Below are 27,544 nucleotides of genomic sequence, written 5' to 3'. Positions count from 1 at the left end.
CCATTCTCTAGCAACCTGAGAAGCACTCGTCGTACGTGTTGCACATGTTCCTGGAGAGACGTAGAAAAAATCATTATGTCATCCAGGTAGACATACAGAAACTGATCGACCATGTCTCGCAACACGTCATTAACGAGTGCTTGGAAAACTGCTGGCGAGTTAGATAATCCGAAAGGCATCATGCAGTACTCAAAATTTATAACCCCCGTGACAGGTCTACATGGCCATAAGAGGTTTCTAGGCTTTGTTTCTGCATTTAAAAAGATAAAGCTGGCAATTCCGGCTACTCTTTTGTTATTTTAATAATTTCTTTATTTTATTTTATTTATAAATTACTCGGGTTAATCTAATTTAATTATTTGGCTTGTGTTTTGTTTCCGTGCACTTCAGGCATTTTGCACATATTTGTCCTGCACCTTGTTACTTCTGACCTCTTTTTATTTAATTTTTATTTATTATAAAGGTAAATTCTGATCTCAAGTTAAATAAATTTTGGATTGCTTCTTGTTGTAGTTATAGTTAAAATATTTGTTTATATATTTGTAGTGCTTTGTAATGCTATTGTTTGCTAATTTTAGCTATTTTTAATGTGATTTTGTGATTATTTTATGCTACAGAGGTAGCATTATTAGTTTATTTAGGTCTATGTATAGAGTTATACATTTTACCGCCTCGACTTAAACCTTTAACCTCAGTTTATTGCTAAAGCTACATTTCTAATTTTCGTTTAGTTTAGATTAGTTTAAAATAATATTTAGATCTATATTTTATTTGATATTTTATTTGATATCAGTTAAAAGAAATTATTAAAAATGGTTTAGTAAATGATAATAACCCTACTATGGTAAAGAAATGAATGAAAATGAATAACAAAGCAGTCTGAAAATGAAAATTCTGTTGCATCATGCTGCTGTTGTGCCCTTCCGAGGTTGCAAATACAAATATATCATGTGATACGACATTTGATAATATGCGTTTCCATCAGCTATATCTGTAAACTGTTTAATAATGTCTTTTTATTTAAAAAGTGTTACTGATCAAATCATATCTGTTATATTTGCTCTTTGTATGAAAGTGACAATCAACCAGAAGATGTTTCAAGATTTTAAATGTTTCAAAGCATGAAATTATTTTGCCCACATGTGCCATGAGGGTTCCACATTATCATCCCACATGGGCAAACCTATATATGGGACCCACCCACATAGTGAAACCCACATGGACCCACACATATTGCCCATGTTAAGCCCAAGCCCACATGGAACCCATGCTGAACCCACGTAGGTCCCACATAAAAGAATATTATGAGTTTGCATACATTGAAATATAAAAGTGTACGCTTAATAAATAAGAAAAGCACACTCTTTTAACTAGCTTTTTAAACAGGACATGGCAATGCCTACAGAAACTACAGCGTCACATCTGAGGTATTTTAATGCAGAATAGCTCTTATAATTAATCTTACGAATTTAATGCAGTTAACTGAAATAAACCAATGAGTTCTCCATAGGATGCAGCCTTCCCAACCCAGTTAATGAAAAAAAAAATTGAATTCATGGTTACAGATAGATTGGACGCCATTCCCGCTGGGGTCAAATAGTCCTTAAAGACTTATCCCAGCTTACTGTTATACTGTATGCATCTGTTTGGCACTTTTTTGGAATATATTTTTTTTTATCCAGTTGCGTCGCAACAAAAGAATTAGAAAAATATTTCATACATGGATGTGATCTCTATCCATTGTCCTAGACGTGACGCAACACGGCACTTCTCGTCCAGTGTGCCGACCCCCTTTAGATTTTTGAATGCATGTGAAGATTTTTTTTCACTTAATAAATAATAGTACTGTCAAATGTATTTCAGATAATAAAAATACTCTACTTCACTGTATGTATTTGTTTGTTTCATTAAGAAAAAAGTCTGAAGGACACCATCAAATAATTATATAAATTCATACAGGGCTAGTAGTATGCATGTACAGCTGTATGTACAGATACACCGCCAGGTATCAGCTTAGACTAGGTATTAGACTAGTCCTACACTAAAATATAAATGTAAGAGCAGTCCAAAGTGAAAACATCTTGCACTGTTATATCTTAAAACACATCAGTGCCCGCTTTGCCATAAAATGCACACAAGTAATGATTTTAGTAAGACTTGTTTGTTAAAACTTGTTATATTTCCTAATTAAACTAAGACCTAGTCCTGACTTAAGATAATCCCCGTCCAGGAAACAACTCCTATAGGTGTAAATATGTATTACACATTTAATCATAGTTCTACCATGTACAGGGGCGCAATTAACAGTTTCAAGGGGGGTATGCGAGACAGAATTTTGGGCCCCTTTCTTTAGATCAGTGTTTCTCAAACTTTTTCTGCCATTCCCCACTTTGGAGGTAGGGAAGGGTTCCGAGCCCCACCTGTCCCTAATTTCCCCGACAAAAGGGATCAAGTAGGTTTTAATTTTAACTTTTAAAATTTGTTTAATCCCATCATATTTAAAAAAATAACAGCATTTAACACTTTTAATAGAGAAACGCGGAAAAAAACAAATGTGCAAATGTGAAAAAAAACTTTGTTTAAAAGTAAATAATAATAATGCAACTGTGTTTGCATTTTGTCTCTCACAAAAGTCATCATACTTTCTTTTCGGCTGGCGTTTTGGTTGATTGGGTCGACTGTCTGTCTTGGTTTTCTCTGCTAGTACAGAATCTCCAGTTTTCATTCCTTGTCACAAACGTATCCATTGTTAATTTTTATACCCGCTACTGCCTATAACGCCTCTCCACATTAAAAGTTTTGTTCCACTTCAATTCTGACATTAATTCATTCTTGTAGACTATGGTTCCACGTGACATTTTCTTCACAGTCTGATGTTGTTTTAAGTTAGGCTTATATTTAAATGTATCATTTTGAGTGTATGGTCAATGATTAAAAGAATTAATAGAGATGGGCACAAAAATGACCAAATTTCCTCCCATTTGTCACGCCCCACTTGTAATGTTCCTATTCCCCACCAGTGGGGCCCGCCCCACACTTTGAGAAACGCTGCTTTAGATGATTGTTTGATTTTCATACTATAATGTGTAGCTATAGAAAATTACTCAATTGAGTGCGTTTATTTAATTTTACAAGTCGCATTTGCACCTAAAAATAAATGCATGAAGCGAAAAAAAAAAGATTTGGGCTATTCGAAAAACGAATACCATTTTAATCTGGAATTGCAAAAAACATTTACATGACTGATTTTAAAGAGATCACTAAAAGAAGAATAATGCATGGAGATGCATTTCTGAATCTATGGATATGGAAGGCGCTTTGAGAGTCATGGCAGTCAAGTTTTCTGTGCGGTTTTAGAAGCGAAATGTCTACATTTATGTTTAGCCTATAATAGTTCATTCTTCAGAGTTCAATTCAATTCATATTGATGATCTTTATAGTCCATTTAGTCCATTTAAAAATGTTCTTACAAACCGATTGTATTCATCAGAAAACACCACTTATATTCTCTTTATGTCGTTGTTCTCTGTGCGTGTGGTATGTGTTTCCCGCAACCCCCACACGTGTCCTCCGCTCATGACAAAAAGCGTGGTCGGCAAAAGTTTTAAAAATTAATATGACGTAGATTTTTTTTTTAAAGTGTGTGCCTCGCCCACGCACGACCTTAGCCAGTGACACAGAAATTGCAAAAAGCACAATCGGCTAAAGTTTTAAATATGACGTTCATTTTCAGTCAAAAGCATTCTGCAATCATCAAATGTGCTGCTGATGGCCATTTAATTTCTGTGCACTGAAGGCTTTTTTTGAAAAGTGATAAAAGTGATATACTCCCTAATATGATTTTGCACATCCAACAACAACTATATTATTACAAAAATAATACTGCATGTTTTGGCATTTGATAGCATATTGCCAGGGCCGGCCCTGGGCATAGGCGGAATAGGCAAATGCTAAGGGCGCCGCCGACCCCTTGGGGCGTCCGTGCGCCCAAATTATTATTTTTTTAATATATGTATATAAACATTTTACTATAAATATTTAATTCTGCACAAGAAAACAGCAGTTATTAATGAATTATTAGTAGCATAGTATCTCGGAAGATCGTGCTTGTTAAATAGCTCTATACTGCACTGAAGCGGCAGTTTAAAATATAAACCCAGAATTCAGCGAACGTCAAGACAAAGACAAAGAAAACGAAAACAACAATCAGACCGAGATGCAGAATTTACATAATGTTACACAGACCATGTTTAAATTTCAATGTTTCTGGACAGAGCAACTTGTTCACTTTGTTTGGTATTAATAAGCTGCGCATTGGAGTGCTGGCCGCGGTGCTGAAGACGCGCCCGGACGGAGTACTGGTGGCACATGCACAGATATTTACGTGCAAGCCATTTTAAACTATTATTCGTTATTATATAATTATTATTCGTTATTTTACTTTATTACTTTCACTTAAGAAGAGTTCTGCACTTTTTATTTCAACATTTCTCTTTATATAAATTCTATTTTGTACTTAAATCTATATGTACTTAAATCTATAATTTCGTTACTAACCCAACGAACTCATCTGCGCTTTCCGATAGGTTGCACGTAAGGGGAAAAGTATAGCTATCTTCCTCTTGAGAAGAGTTGTGCATTTTTAAACTTTTTTAAAAAATATCTCTTTACCAAAAACATTTTTTTCTTCTATTTAAAATCTATAGTTTCGTTATTTTACTAACCCAACTAATGACTCGTACGCTTTCCAATAGATTATGCAATATCTGTGCATAAGTGCCACCAGTACTCCGTCAGAGCGGGTCTTGGTCTTCAGCACCGTGGGGATAACACAGTCTCACCCCATGGCGTCAATATTTGACGACACTTGACCATGCGTCAATATGTTGACGCGGAGGGTATACCTTTCGCGTCATTTTTTGACGAACTGGGGACTTCAATACTTTTACGTCCGTTGCATTCTCTTTCCTATTTTCTTACCATTTTCGCGTCGGTTTAGGGTTAGATTACGCAAAATTAAACAGTGTACGCGAAATTAAACAGTTGTCACCTGGCGTTGGGGTTAGAGTTAGGTATTCGAAATTAAACAGTTGTCACCTGGCGTTGGGGTTAGAGTTAGGTTTGGGTAGGGATGTCATTATGTAAATCTAACCCTAAACCGACGCGAAAATGGTAAGAAAATAGGAAAGAGAATGCAACGGACTTAATAGTATTGAAGTCCCCAGTTCGTCAAAAAATGACGCGAAAGGTATACCCTCCGCATCAACATATTGACGCATGGTCAAGTGTCGTCAAATATTGACGCCATGGGGTGAGACTGGGTTGGCGGGGAGCAGCCAGCACTCCAATGCGCAGCTTATTAATACCAAACAAAGTGAACAAGTTGGTATTTCTGTCCAGAAACATTGAAATTTAAACATGGTGCGTGTAACGTTATGTAAATCCCACGTCTCGGTCTGATTGTTGTTTCCGCTTTGTTGTTCTTGACGTTCGCTAAATTCTGGGTTTGTATTTTAAACTGCCGCTTCAGTGCAGTATAGCCACAGTATGCGTGCGTGCGTGTGTGTTGGTGTTTGTTTCCAAAATATTTTCAAAATAAAGAAAAAAGACAAAGCTGTGCAGTTTGTGTTTCTGTATAAGTTTATGAGCAAAATGATTGGAACACAATTGTGATTCTGTGATTCTAAAGGGCACCAGGTGAAATCTTGCCTAGGGCAGCAAATTGGCCAGGGCCGGCCCTGCATATTGCAGTAGTTTATATATACGTAATGATGCATGGTGTTCTTTTTAATGTTCTTTTTCTTTAATATTCACAACACTTATCAACAAAACATTCATTAAAATTAAGAGACTAATTATATTAAACAAAATTTATTTGAAGCAAACATTTGAAGCAAACAAAACTTAAATTAAACTCGAAAATTATGTCTTATGATTCACTCTATTTTTACCGTCATATTAGCCTTTAATCCATTACAACGCCCAATATATAGCGTTTAAAATTACAGTCTTAATAATCGAATTAAATTGAAACAAAACAGTAACAACATTACAACAATATTTTAACAAAACAATACTTAAACATAAATATAGAACAGACATTCTCTATTCAGATACATGTTAAAACAATCTGATATAGCGTTTATAATAGCTGCACTAAGGGCTAAACCTCCGTTGCAAACCTGAATAAAAATGAATCACTTTCACTTTGAAAATGATGCGCTGTCACATTAAAACCAGCTCTTAGTCGTTTAAAATTTAACTGAATTACAATGGCTAAGACAATTCTCCTATTTCATGTTTATTTAATAAAGAGTCCACAATTGCAGAAAATAATATTTTTAACTACGCCTATTAAGTAATTGTCCGTCTTAGAAATGCAATGGCCTATTTTTCAGCAGTCGCTATCCTAATATTTCCTTAAATAAAGGCCTTGCTGTCCTTTTGTTTTAACACAAATATTTTTATTTTTCATGAAACATTTTACGGTTTACGGATCAGCATGAGCGCTTTTTAGTGGCATGTGAGAAATGCCAAACAGTAGGGCTTTCGACTGTTTGTGGTAACTTAAAAGGATTGCATCACTGATCCCAAACCAAAATGTTGCCTACCCACCCATATCCATACCTACACAATCAAATTAAAAACCACCAGAACCGCCAAATATGTAATTGCATCTACTAGGTCATGCTTGCACGCTGTTTTAAAAAGTGTCTCAATTTTACTTATCACAAAGTCATTTACATTAGTTTTATATTCATTTACTTTACATTTTACTATAGTGTTAATAATTAAACCTGTACAACAAAAAAAAATGGAAAAGTGATGACGGTGGGGCCCCCTAGCGTACTCATGGGCCCATATGCCTTGCATACTCTGCACCCCCCCTAACTGCGCCACCTGACCATGTAATGGCATCCTTGTTATTATTTTAATGTATTCCTGCACCCTTTTTACCGTTAATGTTGTTCAGCCTGTATTGGTAAAATGTTTTGAAAACTGAGACATTTAAAATCCTCCATATACACTTACAAGCAAACCCTGCCAGATATTATGTACCAGTGAAGTGCTGTCTTCCACCTACCATATATATATATATATATATATATATATATATATATATATATATATATATATATATATATATATATATATATATGTGCTTTTGGAATCTGATCAGGGATAGCAAAAGCAAAAATAAAACTTGCTTGGCAAAACATGGAATCAAACCTGGGTCTACCACGCCAAATGCAGGCATCACCAACCACACACCACTGAGCCTGATAAGAGAAGTGAGTGTTGTTTTAGTTAATGTACATAGTGCTTGCCAACAAGGTGGGCAATTTGTGTAAGTATAGACAATCTGTTATTTTATTTGCAGTATTTTACATTATAGCCAACATGTAAGAAGGAAAAAGCACAAAGACATAAGTTGATCCTTAGCATTTTACTTGCATATTGGTGTCATAGCATAGAAACGGACGGGAACCCCCTAAGCCTACAGTAATGGTTTAACCCAACTGCCCAGCAGCCAATAGGAACTCATCAGGCTCACTCGTTGAAACTGGTCATGTTGCCACGAGGGCCAAAATCGCGCGAATTTTCACACGTAAACAACGCGTAAACAACGCGTAGAATACGCGTTGTTTGCGCGTAGAATACGCGTAGAATACGTGTTGTTTACGTGTGAAAAATCGACGCGTATTCTACGCGCAAACAACACATATTCTACGCGCAAACAACACGTTGTTTACGTGGTGTTTAAGTGTAAGATTTCGCGCGTTTTTGATCCCCGCGGCCTTCCATAAAGTGAGATCTGCTCAACTCGGCGGTAAGTTTAATTTCATCTCAAGTATCAAAGGGTTTGTGCTCCCTATCATTAAAAACGGTCAAGCAAACAGCACGCGCAGAGATAATGTACTTTTCAATGACTAACACAGTCTCACCCCATGTCGTCAATATTTGACGACACTTGACCATTCGTCATATGTTGACGCGAAGGGTATACCTTTCGCGTCATTTTTTGACGAACTGGGGACTTCAATACTATTACGTCCGTTGCATTCTCTTTCCTATTTTCTTACCATTTTCGCGTCGGTTTAGGGTTAGATTTACATAATGACATCCCTACCCAAACCTAACTCTAACCCCAACGCCAGGTGACAACTGTTTAATTTCGCGTACACTGTTTAATTTTGCGTAATCTAACCCTAAACCGACGCGAAAATGGTAAGAAAATAGGAAAGAGAATGCAACGGACGTAATAGTATTGAAGTCCCCAGTTCGTCAAAAAATGATGCGAAAGGTATACCCTTCACGTCAACATATGACGAATGGTCAAGTGTCGTCAAATATTGACGACATGGGGTGAGACTGGGTTGCAATGACGGCTCACTAACGCGCGGGTTATAGGCTGTATGTGTGCTTGTCAATGAGATTACTTCTCACAAACACGTTCAAGCGGGGGATATGTGTGCGTGTCAATGACGGGCATTAAATCCGTCAAATTCAGCAGAGTTTTCTGCCGAAATCTGCGGGCGCGAATTCCGTTTGCGTCTGCCTATTACTCCTGCTGCTATTTAAGTTGTCACGTTATTGTTTGTAACTGTTCTGAATCGGTTTTTTATATATATATAAGTTTGTTATTCATAAGTTGATAACCTGCTGTTTCAAACATTAAGTAAAAAAGTAATCCAGACAACCCTGTTTATGACTGTCACTGTTAATAATTTTGTGATTGAATCTCCATTACGGTGGGTTTTTTTAATGCGCGCGGGGGGGGGGGGGGTGGTTGCTAGATATTCGAATATATTCGGATACATTGCATGATATTCGAAATCCGTTCGAATTTGATTTTTCTCAAAAGTGACAGCCCTAATAAGTATTCCTCTGTTTGCTGTGGAGTCAAGAAATGTCTAAACATTAAAAGATGAACATTAGACAAAAGTACAGAATCTGTCACATTATTTTTTTTTTAATGGTCACTGAGCTGTGTCCTGATTGTTTACACATGAAAAGCATAAAATGTGTAGGATCAGTTTGATTCACTTATGTGCATTTGTGTACAACACACAAAAGTCAGCATTTAATGCTGTTGTTCTTTGTTGGTAAAGCATGTATGTGTTGAAACATAAACAAAGGTTAATAAAATGTGACATTCTAAACTTCTGACATACTGATATTTATCTTACCAATTTCTGGTCTCCACAGCAAACAGAAAAATCTTGTCTTCACAGTTCTGATACTTATGGAGGGCACTGTATTATATATATCTAGATTTATTTTTTCATGAGTAACTAGTTACTCGCTACTTGAGTGTTATTTTCATTGCATACTTTTTACTACTTCTTGAGTAATTATTTATTAAGTTACTTGTACGTTTACTTGTGTAAAGTTTTTGGCTACTCTTTCCACCTCTGTTAAAATCTTCATGAATCTAGTCTGAGTTTGCCACGTTTAAGCCTAAATAATCAGACAGATAGCAGCTAGCTATCATAGCTTGCAGACAAGCAGCCTAGGCTACAATTTTTTGGTAGGCATTAGGCAAACATGTTTGCTGATTTTAATAAAGACCCTGTTATTCTCAGTCCTTCATATAGGCTGTGAGTTTAAAAAAAAAAAAAAAATTGGGGGGGGGGGGGGGTGCCCTTTATATAGGTCAGAGCAACTGCCCCTAAAAAATCCTGTGCACGTCCCTGGTAAAAATATCTAAAAATTCTTAAATATAGATGCTTGATCTTAATTAACAAAATGACCCAAGAAAATAAGTCTAGTTTTTAGACCAAAAATATCAAATTTAAGTGATTTTGTGCATAAAACAAGCAAAAAAATCTGCCAATGGGGTAAGCAAAAAAATCTTGAACATTTTTTCTTAAACACTTAATTCAAGAAAAATGTGCCCCATTGGCAGATTTGTTTTATGCACAAAATCACTTAAATTAAATTTTTAGTCTAAAAACTAGACATATTTTCTTGGGTAATTTTTCTCATTAGGACAAAGCATCTTATTTTAAGAATTTTGAGATATTTTTACTGAAAACAAGACTAAAATACTAAGAATTTTTTTTCTTGAAAATCTTTTTTTGCAGTGTATAATTACAAATACCACCCATCTTTGCACGCCTTTAAATATGTATAGCAATAGCAACTTCAATTTCATAAAAGCACTAAACCCAATTAATAGCAGGAAGAAAAGAGTGAGAGTTGACATAACAAACACTTCTAGAACATGTTATTTATTAATGCAATAAAACTGTATTTTGTATAACTGTATAAAACAAAATTTGCCATTGAATTGCTGACTTTTTACAAAATACAAGTGCTGCTTACAGTAATATTGAAAACTGATTATTACTTGCAGTACTTACATGAAAGTATTCAATACATTCACTGAATTAAACTAGTGTTATTACAGTAATAGAGATTTTTAAAATTATCTGTCAAGTGTGTTGTTATTGTAATGACACGAAATGCGTGGAAGCAAATGCAGGTGAATAAGACAATGTTTATTAAATGTAAACAAAGAGAGAGTATTCAAAGTCAATGCGGAAGTAGCACAGTCCGGTGTTGTTGGCAATGGTGGCGTTGACTACGGTGGAAGTTGGTGATGATGGTATTGAGTGCGGCGTTGGTGGGGTGGTGAGCAGTGGTGAAATCCAGGCTGAACACGGGAACATCCACACGAAGACGACGACAATACACATCCAACTGATACACATAATCCAACAGACACGAAACAACCACGCAACACGGGAGCCGAACATAAGGTGAGAATCTGGCAGGGAACAGAAAGTCATGTGAGTATTTATGGAGGTGATGCAATGATGATCAGCTGGAGCGAGACAATCAACACACAGGTGGGCTGAATCGCTCTAATGAGCACATGGCTGAGGTGAGAAAACAAACACACACACATGACACGGAGGAAACAATGGATTTCCTACCGTGACAGTACACCCCCCACTTGGACATCACTTGACGTTCCCAGCCTGCTTTACCTGTAGATTGTAATCATCTATAAGGCGGTGATCCAGTATGTCCCGAGCAGGAACCCACCTTCTCTCCTCCGGACCGTAACCTTCCCAATCCACCAAGTACTGAAATCCGCGTCCCATCCGTCTAGAGTCCAGAATACGATTAACCGAAAACGTGGCCTCCCCATTAACGATACGAGGCGGGGGGGTGGGGGGGTGGGGGGGTGCTGAGCAGGCGGATTAAGACGGGAAAAAATCATCGGTTTAATTTTGGAAACGTGGAACACGGGATAAACCCTCCTGTACGCCGGAGGAAGGTTTAGGCGCACTGTTACCAGATTAATGATTTTGGTAACAGAAAACGGCCAATAAATTTGGGAGCAAGCTTATTCGAAACGGAACGCATCGGAATATTCTGGGTAGAAAGCCACACTCTTTGACCGACAACGTAACGGGGAGGCTTCGACCGGTGGCGATTGGCCTTAGCCTTGATGCGCGACCTTGCCTGGAGTCGAGCTCTACGAGCTCTGGTCCAGGTACGGTGACACCTCTGGACTAGGGATGCTCATTTCGGTTAATTTTCCCGACCGACAACCGCCGCTTGTTATCCGAGTATTAACCGTTAACTGATTAGATTATAATATTTTATTGGCATTATATAAAAATAACATTGGAGAGCGTTTTTATGTTATTTTAACGTGCAAACAGCAGCAAACAGAACAGATCAACAACAGAACCTTCAAATATTTTTTACAGCAAATAAAACTGTAAATTTTCTGACAGTGACATTTCTGACAATGACAACAGAAGAAAAACTGAATAATATAAATAATATAAATAAAAACAAAATAGGCCTATCCTAAATATTCTTTTGACTTAAATAATTAGAAAATTAAAATGACAAAAAGAAAATGGACTCCGTTTGAAAACCGGCTTTTTTTCCTTTCAGACAAAGTTTTTTCGTAAAATAAAAATAGCAGGCCTACCTCAACACGGACCTTTTCTAGTTTTCATTTAAAAAAAGTAACATGTCTACATGCTGTGGGGTTAATCTGGAGCGCAGCCTGTTGACAGTAAGACCCGCGGCAGAAAACACCCTCTCCGATGGCACAGATGTCCCGGGAATACACAGATAACGTCTCGCTAGAATGGCCAGCTTCAGGAAGCGCCTTTCATTTTCTTTCCACCAGTCAAGAGGATTAATATCCAGAGATGGAGGATCGTCTCTCATATAGATGTCAACCTCTGCTTCTGGACAATCAGTGGCTTGTCGAGGGGTGCTGTAGTCACCTCCCAGGAGCAACATCATTGCATTGCTTTCGCCGCGTTCTTTATCGCCAGCTTGGGCAGCGGACGCCGCTTTCTCATCTCCCCCCGTAGTAGCCATTTCCAAAGCAGCACACATTTCAGTAAGTTTTGCTTTTGCGGCTTGTTTCTCCGTTTGAGCAAAAAAAGGAAGATGTTTATGGCGAGGGTCCAGGGCAGAGGCGCAGGTTTGGCCACCAGATCATCCTTTTCAACCTGTGACAAACATATATCTCCTAATTAATACACAATAATAATAATCATAATAATAATAATAATAATAATAATAATGGTAACACTTTTTACAATAAGGTTTATTAGTTAACATTAGTTAACTACATTAGTTAACATTAACTAATAATGAACTGCACTTATACAGCATTCTTAATCTTTGTTCATGTAAATTTTTTTAGCAATTACTAATAGGCTAAAATCTTGTTGTTAACATTAGTTAATGCACTGTGAACTAACATGAATGAAAATCTTTATTTTCTGTTAACTAACATTAACAGATGTTAGTTTAATAATAAGATTAATAAATACTGTAACAAATGTATTGCTCACGGTTTGTTCATGTTAGTTAATACATTAACTAATGTTAACTAATGAAACTTATTGTAAAGTGTTACCATAATAATAGTAATACTAACAACTACCTCCATGCGGCCACTTAAGGACTGCAGAACCTTTGCCTTGAACTCCATCACTCTGTGGCCGTCATTCTCAACTCTCAACAGGTGTGTGTTTAGCAGGCTAAAAGTGATGGGGTAAATGTTGGAAATTGAAACGTTTTTTTCTGATGATATTATGGTGGTTGCACATTTTAAAGTTTCCAACACTGGCGCAATCTCCTCAATTATCTGCCAGTGTTCGTCTCGTATCTCCAGGGTTCTGGCATCTTGCAGCCTTGTAACCGTTCGGTCAGACAGAACAGCTGTAACAGCCCACCTTTGTTCGAGTAGTCTTCCAAACATGTCACAGACCGAGTTCCATCTTGTCTTACACACGACTGAATGAGGTGGTGTTTTGAAAGTTGCATCTGTTCTTGTTTGGCTTCCAGTGCTTTGGATGCAAGGGTGCTGTGGTTAAAGTGCCTAACAAGCCGCCCAGCTGCAACGATCACCTGATGCACAAACACATTAAATCCGTCATTTCCAGCGAGCTGTAATGTATGCGCAAACAGGGAACCGAGTCCCAGTTCACCCGTTCTGGAGAGTTTGCAGCCACTATGTTGCGTGCATTGTCATGAACACATGCAGACACTTTCCCATGAAGTCCCCATGTCTCCACTGCATCAACTAGTTTAGCTTCGAGGTTCTCAGCCGTGTGCCTGCTTGCAATACTCTGTGATAGTAGGACAGCTGAATTAACTTGCCAGTCCTCCTCGATGTAGTGGCACGTTATTGTTATATAGCTCTCCGTTGTGAGTGCCGTCCAGCAGTCAGTCGTAAGGGCCACGAACTTTGTACTTTCGAGTTGTGATTTAAGCGTTTTTTTCACTCCTCAAAACGGGCTTCAATTCTACGGGTAATAGTACATCTCGATGGGATTTCGTAATTGGGCTCAATATAGCCCAGTAGCTCTTGAAATCCTTCACCACAGACGACACTGATGGGCAAAGTGTCTTTTATTACCATTAAACAGATCCTCTGCGTTATTTCCTCAGATCGACGTGCATCGCATCTTCTCCCTGATAACATGGGGGGCAAAGTTTGTTGCCGTTCATCACTCGATGCTTGTGGATGTTTGCTTCGCAAGTGATACTGCATTGTACTTGTACTACTGCTCAGGGGTTAAATTGGGATTTGTTATGTGGGGGGGCTCTGCGGGGAGGGGTACTTCAAGGGGTAACATGTTTAATACTGATGATAGCAAAGCCACTGGTGTGTTTCAATGACATTCTGGACCTCTGATAGGATTTGATAAGTTTCAGCTTTAAAGCTGTGCCAGAGGTTGACCCAAAATATTTTAAAAAGAGCATCTGAATTATAAATGATGCAAATCTATGAGATTGACACCCTATATCCATTTGTTGCACATGTCATCATGCACAACTGATCAAACTTTAAAGGAAGTTAAAAGAATCAACCTCCTTGAATAATTCTAGGCATAAGATAGGCTACCCCAAAAGACTCAATTAACAAGAAAAGATACAACACACAGTACTGTATCAGCAACATGTCTTAGAAATTAGCCATAGAGATTCCCTATGCTGGTCAGCAGCTAAAACAATCATATAGTTAGGTTTGATTTGTTTAATCAAAATACATTATTTTATTAAACTATACAATAGTGTTATCCTTAACATAATGTAATTAGATGAGTGACATACATACTTTAATCCTTTACACGTTTCTAGTCTTCTATGAAGTTTTCTCGACGTGGGCACCATTATTACCTCTCTCTCTCTGTCTCTCTCTCTCTCTCTCTCGTCAAATGATCCTGCGTGAGAGCGCGTTCTTGAAGCTCTGAGTTTTTTTGCTTGAGTTGCATAACTTGCGCGAAGACGCATTTAAAGAGAAAAGCGGGTGTTTTCGCGGCAATTGCGGCGCCCAATTCGCGTCATTTTCATCGCCCCGTGCGAGGACGCGCCTGGTTGCGTCTTTGCATTGACTTTGTATGTAATCTGCTCGCGCAAATCGTTGAACTTGCGTTGGTAAGTATGCCCCATAATGAATGAAAACACATTATTCCCTTCCCGTCAGTGCACACGCACCAGCGCAGCGAGTACACTGGCAAGAGCAGAGCGCGACCTTCCCTATGTGCCGGGGCTTAGCCCCGGACGGCCCCGGCCCAATTTAAACCCTGCTACTGCTGTATTTTAATACAGCGTGGCATATTTTACAAGTAACTTCCTCGCCCTTTCTGTCAAAATTGTCCCACACAGTACTTCTTTTCGCTCGCTTCATTTTGCTTGCACACTCAGCAAAATATTTCTGTAGGCAGTCACGTGTGGTTGCGCATGTAACCTCAGATTCCGTACTGACAAAGTTAGGTGGTTGGTACCCTAAACTACACTTAAATGGAGACATGCCCGTGGATGACACTGGCAGAGAATTGTGTGCGTAATCCACAACTGAGAGTTGCTGACACCAGGACGAAGGATTCTTGGAAACTAAACATCGCAAAACCCTTTCGACATCCTGATTGGCTCGCTAGGTTTGACCATTGCTCTCGCCAAAATTTGGACACAAATTGGGGACCCCTGTCAGAAACCACGTCTGTCGGGAGGCCATGTATTCGGAAGACGTGATCAATGACAGCTACCGCTGTTTCCTTGGCTGATGATAATTTGGGCAAGGGAATGAAATGAGTCGCCTTCGAGTACCGGTCCACTACTGTTAAAATCACCGTATCACCCTTAGAGGGTGGGAGGGCGGTAATGAAATCTAGCGAGATGTGGGACCAGGGTCTCGAAGGGACTGACAACGGTAAGAGTAACCCATCCGGAGATCGATTGGAAGTCTTACCAGTGGCGCAAACCGAACAAGCCAAGATGAAGTCGTGGATATCACGAGCCATACCAGGCCACCAAAATCGTTGCTTAACTAGAAACCTAGTTCTACTAACCCCTGGGTGACAAGCAACAATGAACAATGACCCCACTAGAGAACATCTGACCGTAACTTCTTCGGCACAAACAGTCGGTTCGGTGGGCAACGAGCCGGGGGCGTTACCCCTTCTAAGGCTGTCAAAACCTTCGATTCAACCTCCCATCTGAGCGGAGATAATGATGGTCTCCGGTAAAATGGGCTCGGGAGTAGCAGTACGATCGGAACGCTCAAAAAGACGGGATAAAGCATCGGGTTTGATGTTTTTGGAACCCGTCCGGTAAGAAAGTGTAAAATCGAAACGACCGAAAAAAGCGCCCACCAAGTCTGCCTGGAGTTAAGTCTTTTGACGGTTCTAATGTATTCGAAATTCTTATGGTCCGTCCATAAAATGAAGGGTACACCCGACCCTTCAAGCCAGTGACGCCATTCTTCCAGTGCTAGTTTGACTGCCAACAACTCTCGATTGCCAATGTCATAATTAACTTCCGCAGGAGATAAACGGTGAGAATAATACGCGCAAGGATGAACCTTTCCGACTGAGGATGCGTGCTGGGAAAGCACTGCTCCTACCCCCACCTCTGACGCATCGACCTCCACTATGAATTGACGTGAACGATCAGGGGTGATGAGAATGGGAGCTGAAACGAAGCAGCTTTTCAGTTTGGCAAAACCCCCTTCCTGATGCGAACCAAATGATATGCATTACGTAAGTCCAATTTAGTGAAGACAGACGCTCCCTGCAACCTCTCGAAGGCTGAAGACATCAACGGCAAAGGATATGTATTCTTTACCGTAATGTTGTTGAACCCTCGGTAGTCAATGCAAGGTCGCAAGGATCCGTCCTTCTTACCCACAAAAAAGAACCCCGCCCCCGCTGGAGAAGAGGAAGGCCGAATGAACCCCGTTGCTAGAGAATCAGAAATGTATTTCTCCATGGCCTCCATCTCTGGAACAGACAGAGAGTACAACTTGCCTTTAGGCGGAAACGTACCTGGCAATAAATCTATAGCACAGTCATAGGGACGATGAGGAGGAAGAGAATCAGCCCGAGACTTACTGAACACCTCCTTCAGGTCGTGGTACTCCGCGGGCACGTTAGACAAATCCACTGCTTCCCCCTGAAACACAGACTCAGAAACAGTTAAACAGGCAGAGACAAGGCAGGACTTATGACACTCCTCGCTCCAGCTAGTAACAGAACCCAGTTTCCAGTCAATTTTGGGATTATGGGAGTGGAGCCAAGGATGTCCGAGAACAATGGGGGAGAGAGAAGTGTCAGTGATGAAAAACGAGATACTCTCGGTGTGGTTGCCAGAGGTGATGAGCGTGACTGGAGCGGTGGTGTGCTTGATGGTGGGAAGCTGATGTCCATTGAGGGCGAAGGGCGCAATCTGGTGAGTAAGTGGTATGAATGGAATCTGAAGCTTGCGTGCGAGGGAACTGTCAATGAAATTGCCCTCCGCCCCGGAGTCCAGAAGTGCGTGACCTGTGTGTGACTCGGTGGACCACCGTAGTCTCACCGGAAGGAGAGTAGATGTTGTCGAGGTCTTGTGAGCAGAGATCCCGCCCGATAGTAGCCTCCGCCTTACTACCGGGCTTGGTCTTACCGGGCACCTCTGGCACTGATGACCCGGCTCTCCACAGTACAGGCACAGTCCTAGGGAGTTCCGCCGATTCCTCTCCTCCCGGGGTAGCCGAGCTCATCCCATCTGCATGGGCTCTGGATCTGAGAGAACGCCGGCGGAGACTTTGCTGGGAAAGTTGATTGGTTCAGTACGCTGCTGGGATATGGTGGAAGACTTCCTTCTGGCTGCCATGGACAGTCGAGCATCGACAGATCCATCAGCTCGTTGAGAGAGGTCGGTAACTCCGCCGTGACGATCTCTCGCTGGATCCGATCCGCCAACCCATGCAGGAAATGGTCCCACTGCGCCTCCTCGTTCCACCTGCACTCCGCCGCCAAGTTCCGGAACTCGATGGCATAGTCCGATACAGACCGCCCCCCCCCCCCTGCCGGAGCTCAGTGAGGAGTCGGGCGGCTTCTTTCCTGGCGACGGAGTGATCGAATACCCTTTTCATTTCCTGGGATAGCAGGGCGAACGAGGAGCAGCAGATGTCCTTGTTCTCCCACACCGCCGAGGTGAGAAAACAAACACACACACACACACACATGACACGGAGGAAACAATAGATTTCCTACCGTGACAGTTATATACAACAAACATATCTTTTTCTGTAAGCAGGGGCCTGTTTCAGAAAGGTGGTTATGTGAAAACTCTGAGTATGTTAACCCTGAAATGAGGGAAACTCTTAGTTTTCCGTTTCAAAAAGGGAGGTAGGTTAAACCTGAGACAGTGGGGTAAGTCAAGCCTGTTTCAGAAGGAGAGGTAACTTATTCTCGGAGTCTGTTTCCAGAGTAACTTACTCTGTGAACCTAACCTGGTCGGGAGCAGGTTTTATCCTGTAAACTCTGAGTTTCTTGTGGTCTCCTCCCCATTTTTAAAGGAGTAGCGGTGTTTAATCTTGTTAGTTGCTTTAGTACATTCATTTATTGTGCACATTTTTATTACGTACACTGTAAAATATGTTTTTAGCTGTCTTTAAGTTATAATCAAATTGCCAGTGCAAATCATTTTACCTTAGTGCTTTATATATTCTATAAATTACACTTAAATTTAAACAAAATAAATTAAACAGTATATTTAACTCTTTCACCGCCAGCGTTTTTAAAAAAAGTTGCCAGCCAGCGCCAGCGTTTTTCATGATTTTCACCAAAGTTTAATGCCTTCCAGAAAATGTTCTTCTTTAAATATATAAACATACAATATACCAAATGAAAGAACAGACCCTCTGCTTTCAAACAAAAAAAACCCGTTTCATCCTACCTTTAGTGGTTCTTTTGCAATCCGCTTTTGAATATGGGTAGGTTTTTGCAAAAACACCATATTTTGAGCAAAAAGCAGAAATAATTAAATTTTTATGACGGACTTCATAGAGATCCCATTCAGAGCGATCTATAAAACAGACACGGAAATGCAGCAGCTTGCCATAGGGCAATACTTCCGGTTTTAAAAAGTTGCGGAAGGGCGCCACCTGGTGGATAATAGCGGTATTGCGGAAAGACGGAAAATCTCGTCATTGGCGGGGAAGCGTTTTCTCTTAATTGACGAGATATCTCGTCAATGGCGGGGAAAGAGTTAAATGGCTAGTAAAGCCAATTTGATATCCTTTGGTGCAGGGACCTCTAAGTGACTAAAATTTTATGTGCTTTTTATAGAGGATCCTGTAGATGATGATGCTGCATTCATTTGTAGGAATTTACATTTATGTTGCAAGAGGATTTTGAGACCCCGAGTGGATTTTTGTCATATCCACTTGCCCATGTGTCCCATGTGAGTCCCATGTGAGCTGTTTTTTTTTTGCACTCCTTTTAGAAATAAATAAACTTACGTCACTAATATCAGTCTTTGTGGTGCTCTGACATCTAAACAGTTGGCTTGACATTTCTTATATACTCACTCGTCATTATTGCTGGTTAAGTGGGTAGTGCTGGTTTGGGCAGACGTACTGTCAGCGATCTGCGCTTGAATCTCGGCTCGGCGAATTTCTGTTTTATTCATGACAAACATTTGTAAAGTTCGTAGCCTTATATGCCCAAGTATTATGCTTAATTTCATTTTTAGCTGAGTTGTTGTCATATTTTTGTCCATGGAATTGCATCTGCATGACAATAAATATAATAACGTACAGTCCTCAGTTTATTAACTTGATATTTATACCGTGATGAAAAATTAAATGTACACATTTACTAGAGTAGCAATTTCCAAAAACAACTCTTTTCTTTAAAATATATGCTCGTAGTTGCTGTACACTTGCAGTAACACTTTCAGTTTTAGTAGTAAAAAGGATTAAGACCTCTTTGTCACGTGCTGTTGCCATGGTAAATCGTAATATCTGAGCTCCATTGATGATGGATTTTCATTGTGGCTGTGCACGTGCTTAACTCAGATGCTGAGGCCCAATTCGCATACTATCCGTCCTAAATAGTATTCGAAACTAGAATTAGTACGTCCCAAATCGTAGTATGTTGAAATGAGTATCCCAAAGATACCCGGATGGTCTACTATTTCCGGTTAGAATTCGAAGTGCAGATCAATTCACACTTAATATTGCCCACCACAACCCATTGCGTGCGGGAGGGAGGAGCTTAACCACACTGACCCTCTTGCTTATTTGTAGTAATACTGTGGCTGTAGAAATGTTAACTTTATTAGTGCAGCGAAAGAAACATGGTTCCTACACTTTTACTGTAGTAAAAGCATGGTTCATTTTCATCTGGGTATTTTTGAGTTATATCTAAGTATAAAATACGTTAAACAATTGTTAAACTATAAACTTTTTAATATTTGGACTTTAAAATAAGTAGCTTTTTGTTACACACATTGCACATGAACGTCAGAACCAGCCGCCTCACAAACGACCTGCGTTTTCGTTCTAATGATGCTCTGCTTCACTCCTCAACTTGGTAGAACACATTGTAAAATGTATTGTGAAAAAATCTGATGAGAAATAAAGATGGGAATAGTAAATAAAATTATATTTGACATAAGTTACAAGAATGAATGAAATATTGTTAACAGTCGTGGTGTGCGTAACTAGGCAACCACGTTTTCGTTCACGTTGCATGACGTCATCGAAGTACATCCCAGAACGTGCATATTCTTTTGCTACACACTCAAAAGTATACATTTTCCTCACAAAAACAGTACATAAGTTTAGGTCGTAGTATAAGTAGGCGAATTGGGACTCAGCAAGAGTCAACCTACTCAGAGTCGATTGAACTAACTCAGATTAGCTGTTCTGTAACCGAAAACTCAGAGTTTCCTATCTCAGAGTAAGTCAAGTTTAAACTCAGTGTTGGTGTTGAACCTCCTTATTGAAACGGGCCCCTGATCTCCTGGATTGTTTGATTTTGCTTGAAGAGAAATTATACGTTTTGAAAAAAAAAAAAATCTACGAATCAGATACACTCGTAGTGACAGAGCAAAGAGTGCAATTATTTTATTTCAGCTTTATCACCATAATTTTGTGTTTTTGACTCAGTTTTATCAAGGGGTATCTATCTAAACTTGTGTTTTGAAAGCAGCTCTGCTTACCGCAGGGACTACACTCACTTCTCCCTTGTCTCTCTCCCTCTCCTCACTGACACTTTGCGTGCTGGTGCTGCCAGTGCCACCGCCGCCACCATCATCATCAGCAGCAGCAGCAGCAGCGACGCGAGTTGAATGCCCGCTGCCGCAGAAAACAATTGTGTTTTTAACACATTTTGCAGCGTCTGCCTTAAGAGCCTGCTTCTTTTTGTCACACAGTTTTTCTGCGCCTCTCTTGTGTTTTTTCTCCATCTCTCTCTCTCTATTTTGACATGTGAACTGACCGACGATGCACGCTCGCTTGCACAGAGACCAAAGCTGTGATTGGGCCAGCTTAATGTCATAAAAAAACCAATGGTCTGCCGATTAAATGCGAGTGGGCCGGTCTATCTATGAAAAAAGGACGATGACTGGGCTGGTCAGTCATTGGGCCAGCTTAATGTCGTTTAAAAAAATAACCAATGGGCTGCTTCTTAAATGTCAGTGGGCCGCGGTCTGTCTAGAAAAAAGGAGGCTAAAACTGGGCTGCACAGACAAAAATAGTATGAGATGTATCGGCCCAAAAGGTACGCCGGCCCACCGGGAAACAGGTTGATTTCTGATGCGTCATTTTGGCACAACTAGATAGAGTTCATCAAGACACTTAATTTGATGTATAATTTTTGCCCAAAATGCCACTTACGCCCCTCTGGTTCCAAGGCCTCGTAATATTATTAGTGGTGCTTGCATATTTATGCAAAGCATCATATTAAGAATGAACAATAATAATACTAATGCTCTGCATAAATGCAAGCACCACTAATAAGTATGAGCAAAAATAATAGTTTACCACTTATAAGTTTAACTGAAACAACAGTATATTGGCTTTGTGAAGCCAGCATAATGATGCACTTATACCTTTACACCAGTGGTTTTCAAACTTTTTTAGGAGCGACCCTAATTAAAAAAAATAAAAATTATGCGACCCACACTCTACCCCCCCCCCCCTCTTAGTAGCATGATGCAGGGCGGGGGCCGAAAGCCATCAGAGAGAAGTGACCCCGGTGAAACGTGCATGCGCATCTGTATGTACATATAACTTACCTAATGAGCAGACCCGTCGCCAGACACAAATTCACGGACGGGCATTTCATTTTTTCAGGGGGCACAAATGAGATCAACCTCACTGCAATTCATAATATCATTAATTATGATAATGGACAAAAAACGAGGAAGAACTGACATACGCAACACAACGGAGGAGTCATAAAGATTGGACCTAGACTACTGAAGCAGTCTAAAAACACATCGCAGGGCTCTACATCAACACTTGTCCGCTTATCAGGGACAAGTAACGTTAGATTAAAACGCAAATAACAATCACCAAAATACGATCATGATTCTGCATCCTTTAGTCTTAATGGCAACCGAAAGTGTATAATATAATAACGCTAAGTTAAACAAATAAGCGCAGCAAACACAAAGTGAGCTAACAGTGGGTTAAACATACTGCGGTAAAAATGTGGAGTTTTTAAAGGGGCCATGGCATGAAAATCTGATTTTCTCCATGTTTAAGTGCTATGATTGGGTCCCCAGTGCTTCTATCAACCTAGAAATTTTTAAAAACATCAACCCAGTAACTTAGTTTTGGTAAACCATTCTCTACAAGCACATGAAAAAATAGGTCGTTGAAATTTGGCTCTCCTTATGATGTCATAAGGAGCTCTTATTATAATAATACCACCCCTTAATCTGCACTATCCAACCACAACACTGCCATTTAGTGCAGAGAAGAGCACAATTGAGTTTTAATTGCAACAAACCACCATCATTGTGATCAGTGTTTGAATTTCATCAGCTCATTTTGCATTTTAAAGGACACACCCAAAACGGCACATTTTTGAACACACCTATAAAGTGGCAATTTTAACATGCTATAATAAATTATTTATATGGTATTTTGAGCTAAAACTTCACATACGTGCTCTGGGGACACCAAATATTTATTTGACATCTTAAAAAAGTCTTGTGCCATGGCCCCTTTAATAACATGATACAGTTAAGCAGCATCACATCACGGTTGAAAATGTACAGATTTCATATGACAGTTCAGTTCACTAAACAAGTAATTAATATTTAGTCACTTACCTTTTTAGACGCAATGTTGACTGTTTTTGTTGTTTCAGCAGTAAAAATAGTTCAAAGATAACAGCAGAACCATAACGTGTCAGTCTTACTGCAAAACTCAACCGTGTCTTAACGGTGGTGCTATGCTAAGCAAACAACTAAACATTTCCGCGCTCACTATCGACAAACCAATCAAATACCTTTAATATATATATTTTTTTAAATCAGACCAAACACATTTTTATTTAGGAGTTTTTATTTCCCCTTGCATCATTTAAAAAATGGCTGTGACCCCGCTCGCAATTTAATACAGTAAGCTGCGCACGCACATGGGTCATGTGACACAGAGGTAGAGTATTTTTTATTTTGTGTATTTAAAAGATATTTTTTACTGTGCTTTTATTCAAGTGTGTTGTAATTATTATAGTTTTTATAATAAAATTGAATAAATTATTTTAGTAACATTTTTTTGAAATTTTTCTGGCGACCCAGTTTTTAATTTCTGCGACCCACCAGAGGGTCGCGACCCAGGGTTTGAAAACCACTGCTTTACACCGTTCTACAGAAGTGACATTTGCTTTTTGCTATGGTATGACTACTTTTGTAAAAAAGGAATAAGTACAAATGTTTTATAATACACAAATACAATATACACACGTGTAAAGTTAAAAAGACCAACTTGTTAACATATGTAAAATAAAAATAACACGAATTTAGCCATTATCTTTATGTTAACATTTTTGCACAAACTTTACTTGTGTTTATAATGTAACCAAGTAAAGTCTTTACTGCTTTTCTATTGGTAAAATTCAACACCATGACCGTCAAATCACGCGCCAGCCTGCCCTCTGTGGGCCAATGAAGTGCGGAGCCCAAATTCCACAGTCGTTGACGTCATGTCTACGCCGCTTCTCCGTAGTCGAGTGCAAATGCACACTGGGTGGGGAGCACTCCTGAAAGTATGGCAACGAATCTCCAGGAATAACGAGCTACAAATGGACAATATCTTGACCCGATGAGCACTGAAACTTAATTCATCGTCTTCATTCAAAAGATTAATCGTAAAGGTAAAGGGAGCGAATTGTTTTAATAGCTAAAATGCGCTTTTATTTACGTTAACTACGGTTAGCTTATCTGAGTTTGAGTTGGCTGTAACAGGTCATGAGTGGGGTTTAGCGAAAAAAAAAAAACGAGAGACCAAACTTTTTTATTTGCTCAATTAAGTTATTTTGAACTAGTTAAGCGGGGAAGGAATGCATGCGGAGGAGGATCTTAACTTTACCTTAATCTGGCTCTCGTGACTACTTAAATCTAAACGCACACCTTTAGCCTACTATGAACCTCCATACTGTATTCTTCACATTACTCCGTTTGTTCTGCACTTCTTACAGACCGGAATCAAGAATGATTGAGTGTGTATGTGTCTTTTTTCCACGATTAAGGAATGTCAGAACAGGTAAAGGAAAAGGCAGGTAAACAGCGGAGGAATCTCTGGAATGAAAGGTCAGGGGGTGGGGCTTGATACAGGAAAGTGATCTGTTATTTTTAATAATGATTTAAGATTTGTTACAATAAGGTGCTTATGTAATCTTTGTATTGAAAGTATAGTTTCTCTTCTGGAGTATGAGAGCTTGTTTCTCTCATACTCCAACACTACGACATAGTTTAAGTCCCACAGCCATTTTATGTTTGTAGAACTTAAATCTGATAAAGTGAAAGAGAAGCTGTAACAGATGTTGACACACAAAGGTGCATCTGCTTAGGGTTGCCTTAACATACAGCAGGGTTTAAATGTCCACATCGAAATCATGTGAAAATCATCTTTAGAATTGTAAATAAAACCAAATATTCTGCATTTCTTTTAGGTCAAAGTTTACAGTGTTTTTACTGATTTTGTTTTGCTGCAAATTAAATCTGTGCTATTTGTGCATATTTCCTTTTGAATTGCCCTCATGTGATTTTCAAAAATGAAAACAGGACTTATAGGAATGTTGGCTAACATCCATCCATGTATGACAACCTATAGCAGAAACTCTTAAGTTATGTTCATACTCAAGGACATGTCAGGGTTTTTCATTGGCTCAAAAAATAGTGTTCGAGAAAAGATTATACATGTTTTTCTTCTTGCCATACTTGTATAGTTTGTGCTGTTTAAAAATTATATTTAGATCTTACAAGTAGGGATGTCCCAATCAGTTTTTTTTTGCCCTCGAGTCCGAGTCATTTGATTTTGAGTATCTGCCGATACCGAGTTATACTTCTATAATACATTAAAAAAAGAAAAAGAAGAGCGAAAAAACAGATCCAGGATCCCAGCTAACAATTTTTGGTTCCCAGAACGTTCTGGGAACGTTAGCTCATGGTTCCCAGAACAGTTACCCTAACGTTCCCTGCTGGTTTCCCAGGAAAGTTTTCTTGACGTCAATAGAACGTTCCCTCTAGGTTTTGAGAACGTCCTCATAGCCTTGTGCGAACGTTAGGGCAATGCTAACGGTCCTCTAACGTTGCGCTAACGTTCCCCTAACGTTAGCTTTACGTTCCCACAACGTTCTGATAACGTTCCCCTAACCTCTATATTGTTATATGCAAATAATCAGACTAAAATGCTAAATTAAAGTACATAACTATATAAATAACAACCTCTACATTGTGATATCCCCGAATGCAAATCATCAGACATAACATCATGGGCCCTATCTTGCACCCAGCGCAATTGACTTTGTCAGTGACGCATGTATCATTCATATTTTGCACCGGCGCACAGCGGGTTTTTCTCTCCACAGACGCACGTCGGCAAACTAGGGAATGAACTTGCGCTACCTGAGCGGTTCAGCACAAAAAACGAGGCGTATTGCAACGCAAACCATCCCTGATGCTATTTTGCAGTTTCAAAAAACAATTGCGCCACTGACCAAAAAAAAACTAGTCTAAAGTCAGTGGCGCGTTGCGTGTTGTTCATTATGCTATTTTAAGGGCGCATGCTTGACCATAATATAACTTATAGCGTGCACAACGCACACACACTTTGCTTATCTAATCTACACAGATGCAACAGTTATTTTTGCAAATCATAAATTGTTACAATAAAACATATTAACACATGAGATAAGGGGAATCATAGTGGTGAGCATTGTGGTGATAGTTTTTATTTATTGTGTGGCTGCGTTAAAAAATTCTAATGCAAATAACGATTAAAATATTTTCATAAGAAACCTTAATGTATTTGAACTTGATTTGAAGTGTACTTTGGGGTTGGACCTTGCTTGCGTTTCTTGGGTCCAATTTCAAAGCCCTCAAACCCTTTCAGCGGTGAGGGTGGACGCAGCGGTGTCCTCTGCTGGCGTCAGGTCCTGAGGCAGATCCACCTCCCGTTACACGGCGTGCCCGATTTATGCTGGCAAGCTTGGGATTCCCCCGTCTCCTGACATCATTGTAGCGCTTGGCGCAAAGATGGGGATGCCAGCTGATGAGACAATTGTGGCTGTTTACTCCCACGCCTGTTTAACCGACGCTGATTTGGGTGGGTTTCTCCCATCTCCATACAAAACAACTTATCTGTCTTTGATTGCTCTTACAAGAACGTCGGTCTCCTCGGCTGTGAACCGCTCCTGGCGTGCGCCTGGTAAATCCGTCATAATAATAGCAACCCGCCATGGAACTTGCGCCCTTGCGTTTAAAGGGAATGTTGGATAGCGTTCTGATTTGGTTTATTTGACGTTACGCCCAAACCACACCTATTAATAATGAACCTACGTCAGACCAACCCCTTATTGATTTGCGCCTGGCGCAAGAGTTATTTCTCCCGCCGGGAAAATAGCAACAGCGCCCAAGATCCGCCCACAAAGTCACTTGCGCATTGCGCTTCGCACTTGCGTTTCAGATCGTTAAAATAGGGCCCAACGTGTTAAACAGTGTTTATTGTTCAGAGAACATGAACTGGAGCTTATTTTTAATAAAAAAATACCTCAACATCACATATTGTATTTAGATAACATTGTAAAATATATAAATAATGACTTCAAGATATAGAGGACATGAAACAGATATTTATTGACAGATAAATATACACTTTACAGATCTTACCATTGCAGTTAGTCGCCAATCCGTTTTTACATACAATATTAAAAGCTTTTCCCCTAACTACATCATATTCTCTTCATAAGCCGTGTCAAATCGACTGGAAATCGTTAAAATATAGTTTTGTTCACACATATTTAAGTTAACGTTACAAAATGAAGAAAGAGATAAAATGATTTGCTAAATAATGTAGTCTTTGAGGTAAAAAAAAGACAAAAAACATTTCATTCAGTTTAACGAATCTTAGCCGCCTAGCTAACGTTATATATCTTGTTTTACATCAAATAAAAACTTCTAACACCCTATTGTCTTCATATAGACTTTAAAATCTAAAATATATATTTGTTCTCTGATATATAAGTTAATAAATGACGAAAGA

At 39.4% G+C, this 27,544-nt stretch overlaps 1 protein-coding gene and 1 pseudogene across 8 annotated transcripts in view; one reads left to right on the top strand and one right to left on the bottom strand.

The window, feature by feature from the left end:
* Positions 1–11,831: 11,831 nt before the first annotated feature.
* LOC135735333 (E3 SUMO-protein ligase ZBED1-like) lies at positions 11,832–14,047 on the bottom strand (annotated as a pseudogene).
* Positions 14,048–24,018: 9,971 nt separating this feature from the next.
* Positions 24,019–27,544, top strand: part of LOC135758559 (plakophilin-4-like) — a 192,253-nt gene continuing 188,727 nt past the window's right edge. For 5 of the 8 annotated variants that reach the window (XM_065273095.1, XM_065273093.1, XM_065273092.1 and 2 more), the window contains exons 1-2: positions 24,019–24,155; positions 24,531–24,591. In XM_065273095.1, the coding sequence (XP_065129167.1) occupies positions 24,585–24,591 (7 nt within the window). In that variant the 5' untranslated portion in view covers positions 24,019–24,155; positions 24,531–24,584. Of the gene's footprint in view, positions 24,156–24,517; positions 24,592–27,544 lie in introns of those variants that run through there. The other 3 variants (XM_065273096.1, XM_065273094.1, XM_065273091.1) reach the window with 2 other exon arrangements.

This window comes from Paramisgurnus dabryanus, chromosome 15, assembly GCF_030506205.2.
Source record: "Paramisgurnus dabryanus chromosome 15, PD_genome_1.1, whole genome shotgun sequence".
In the NCBI taxonomy this organism is placed as follows: Eukaryota; Metazoa; Chordata; class Actinopteri; order Cypriniformes; family Cobitidae; genus Paramisgurnus; species Paramisgurnus dabryanus.
This window is presented reverse-complemented; position numbering and strand designations above follow the sequence as displayed.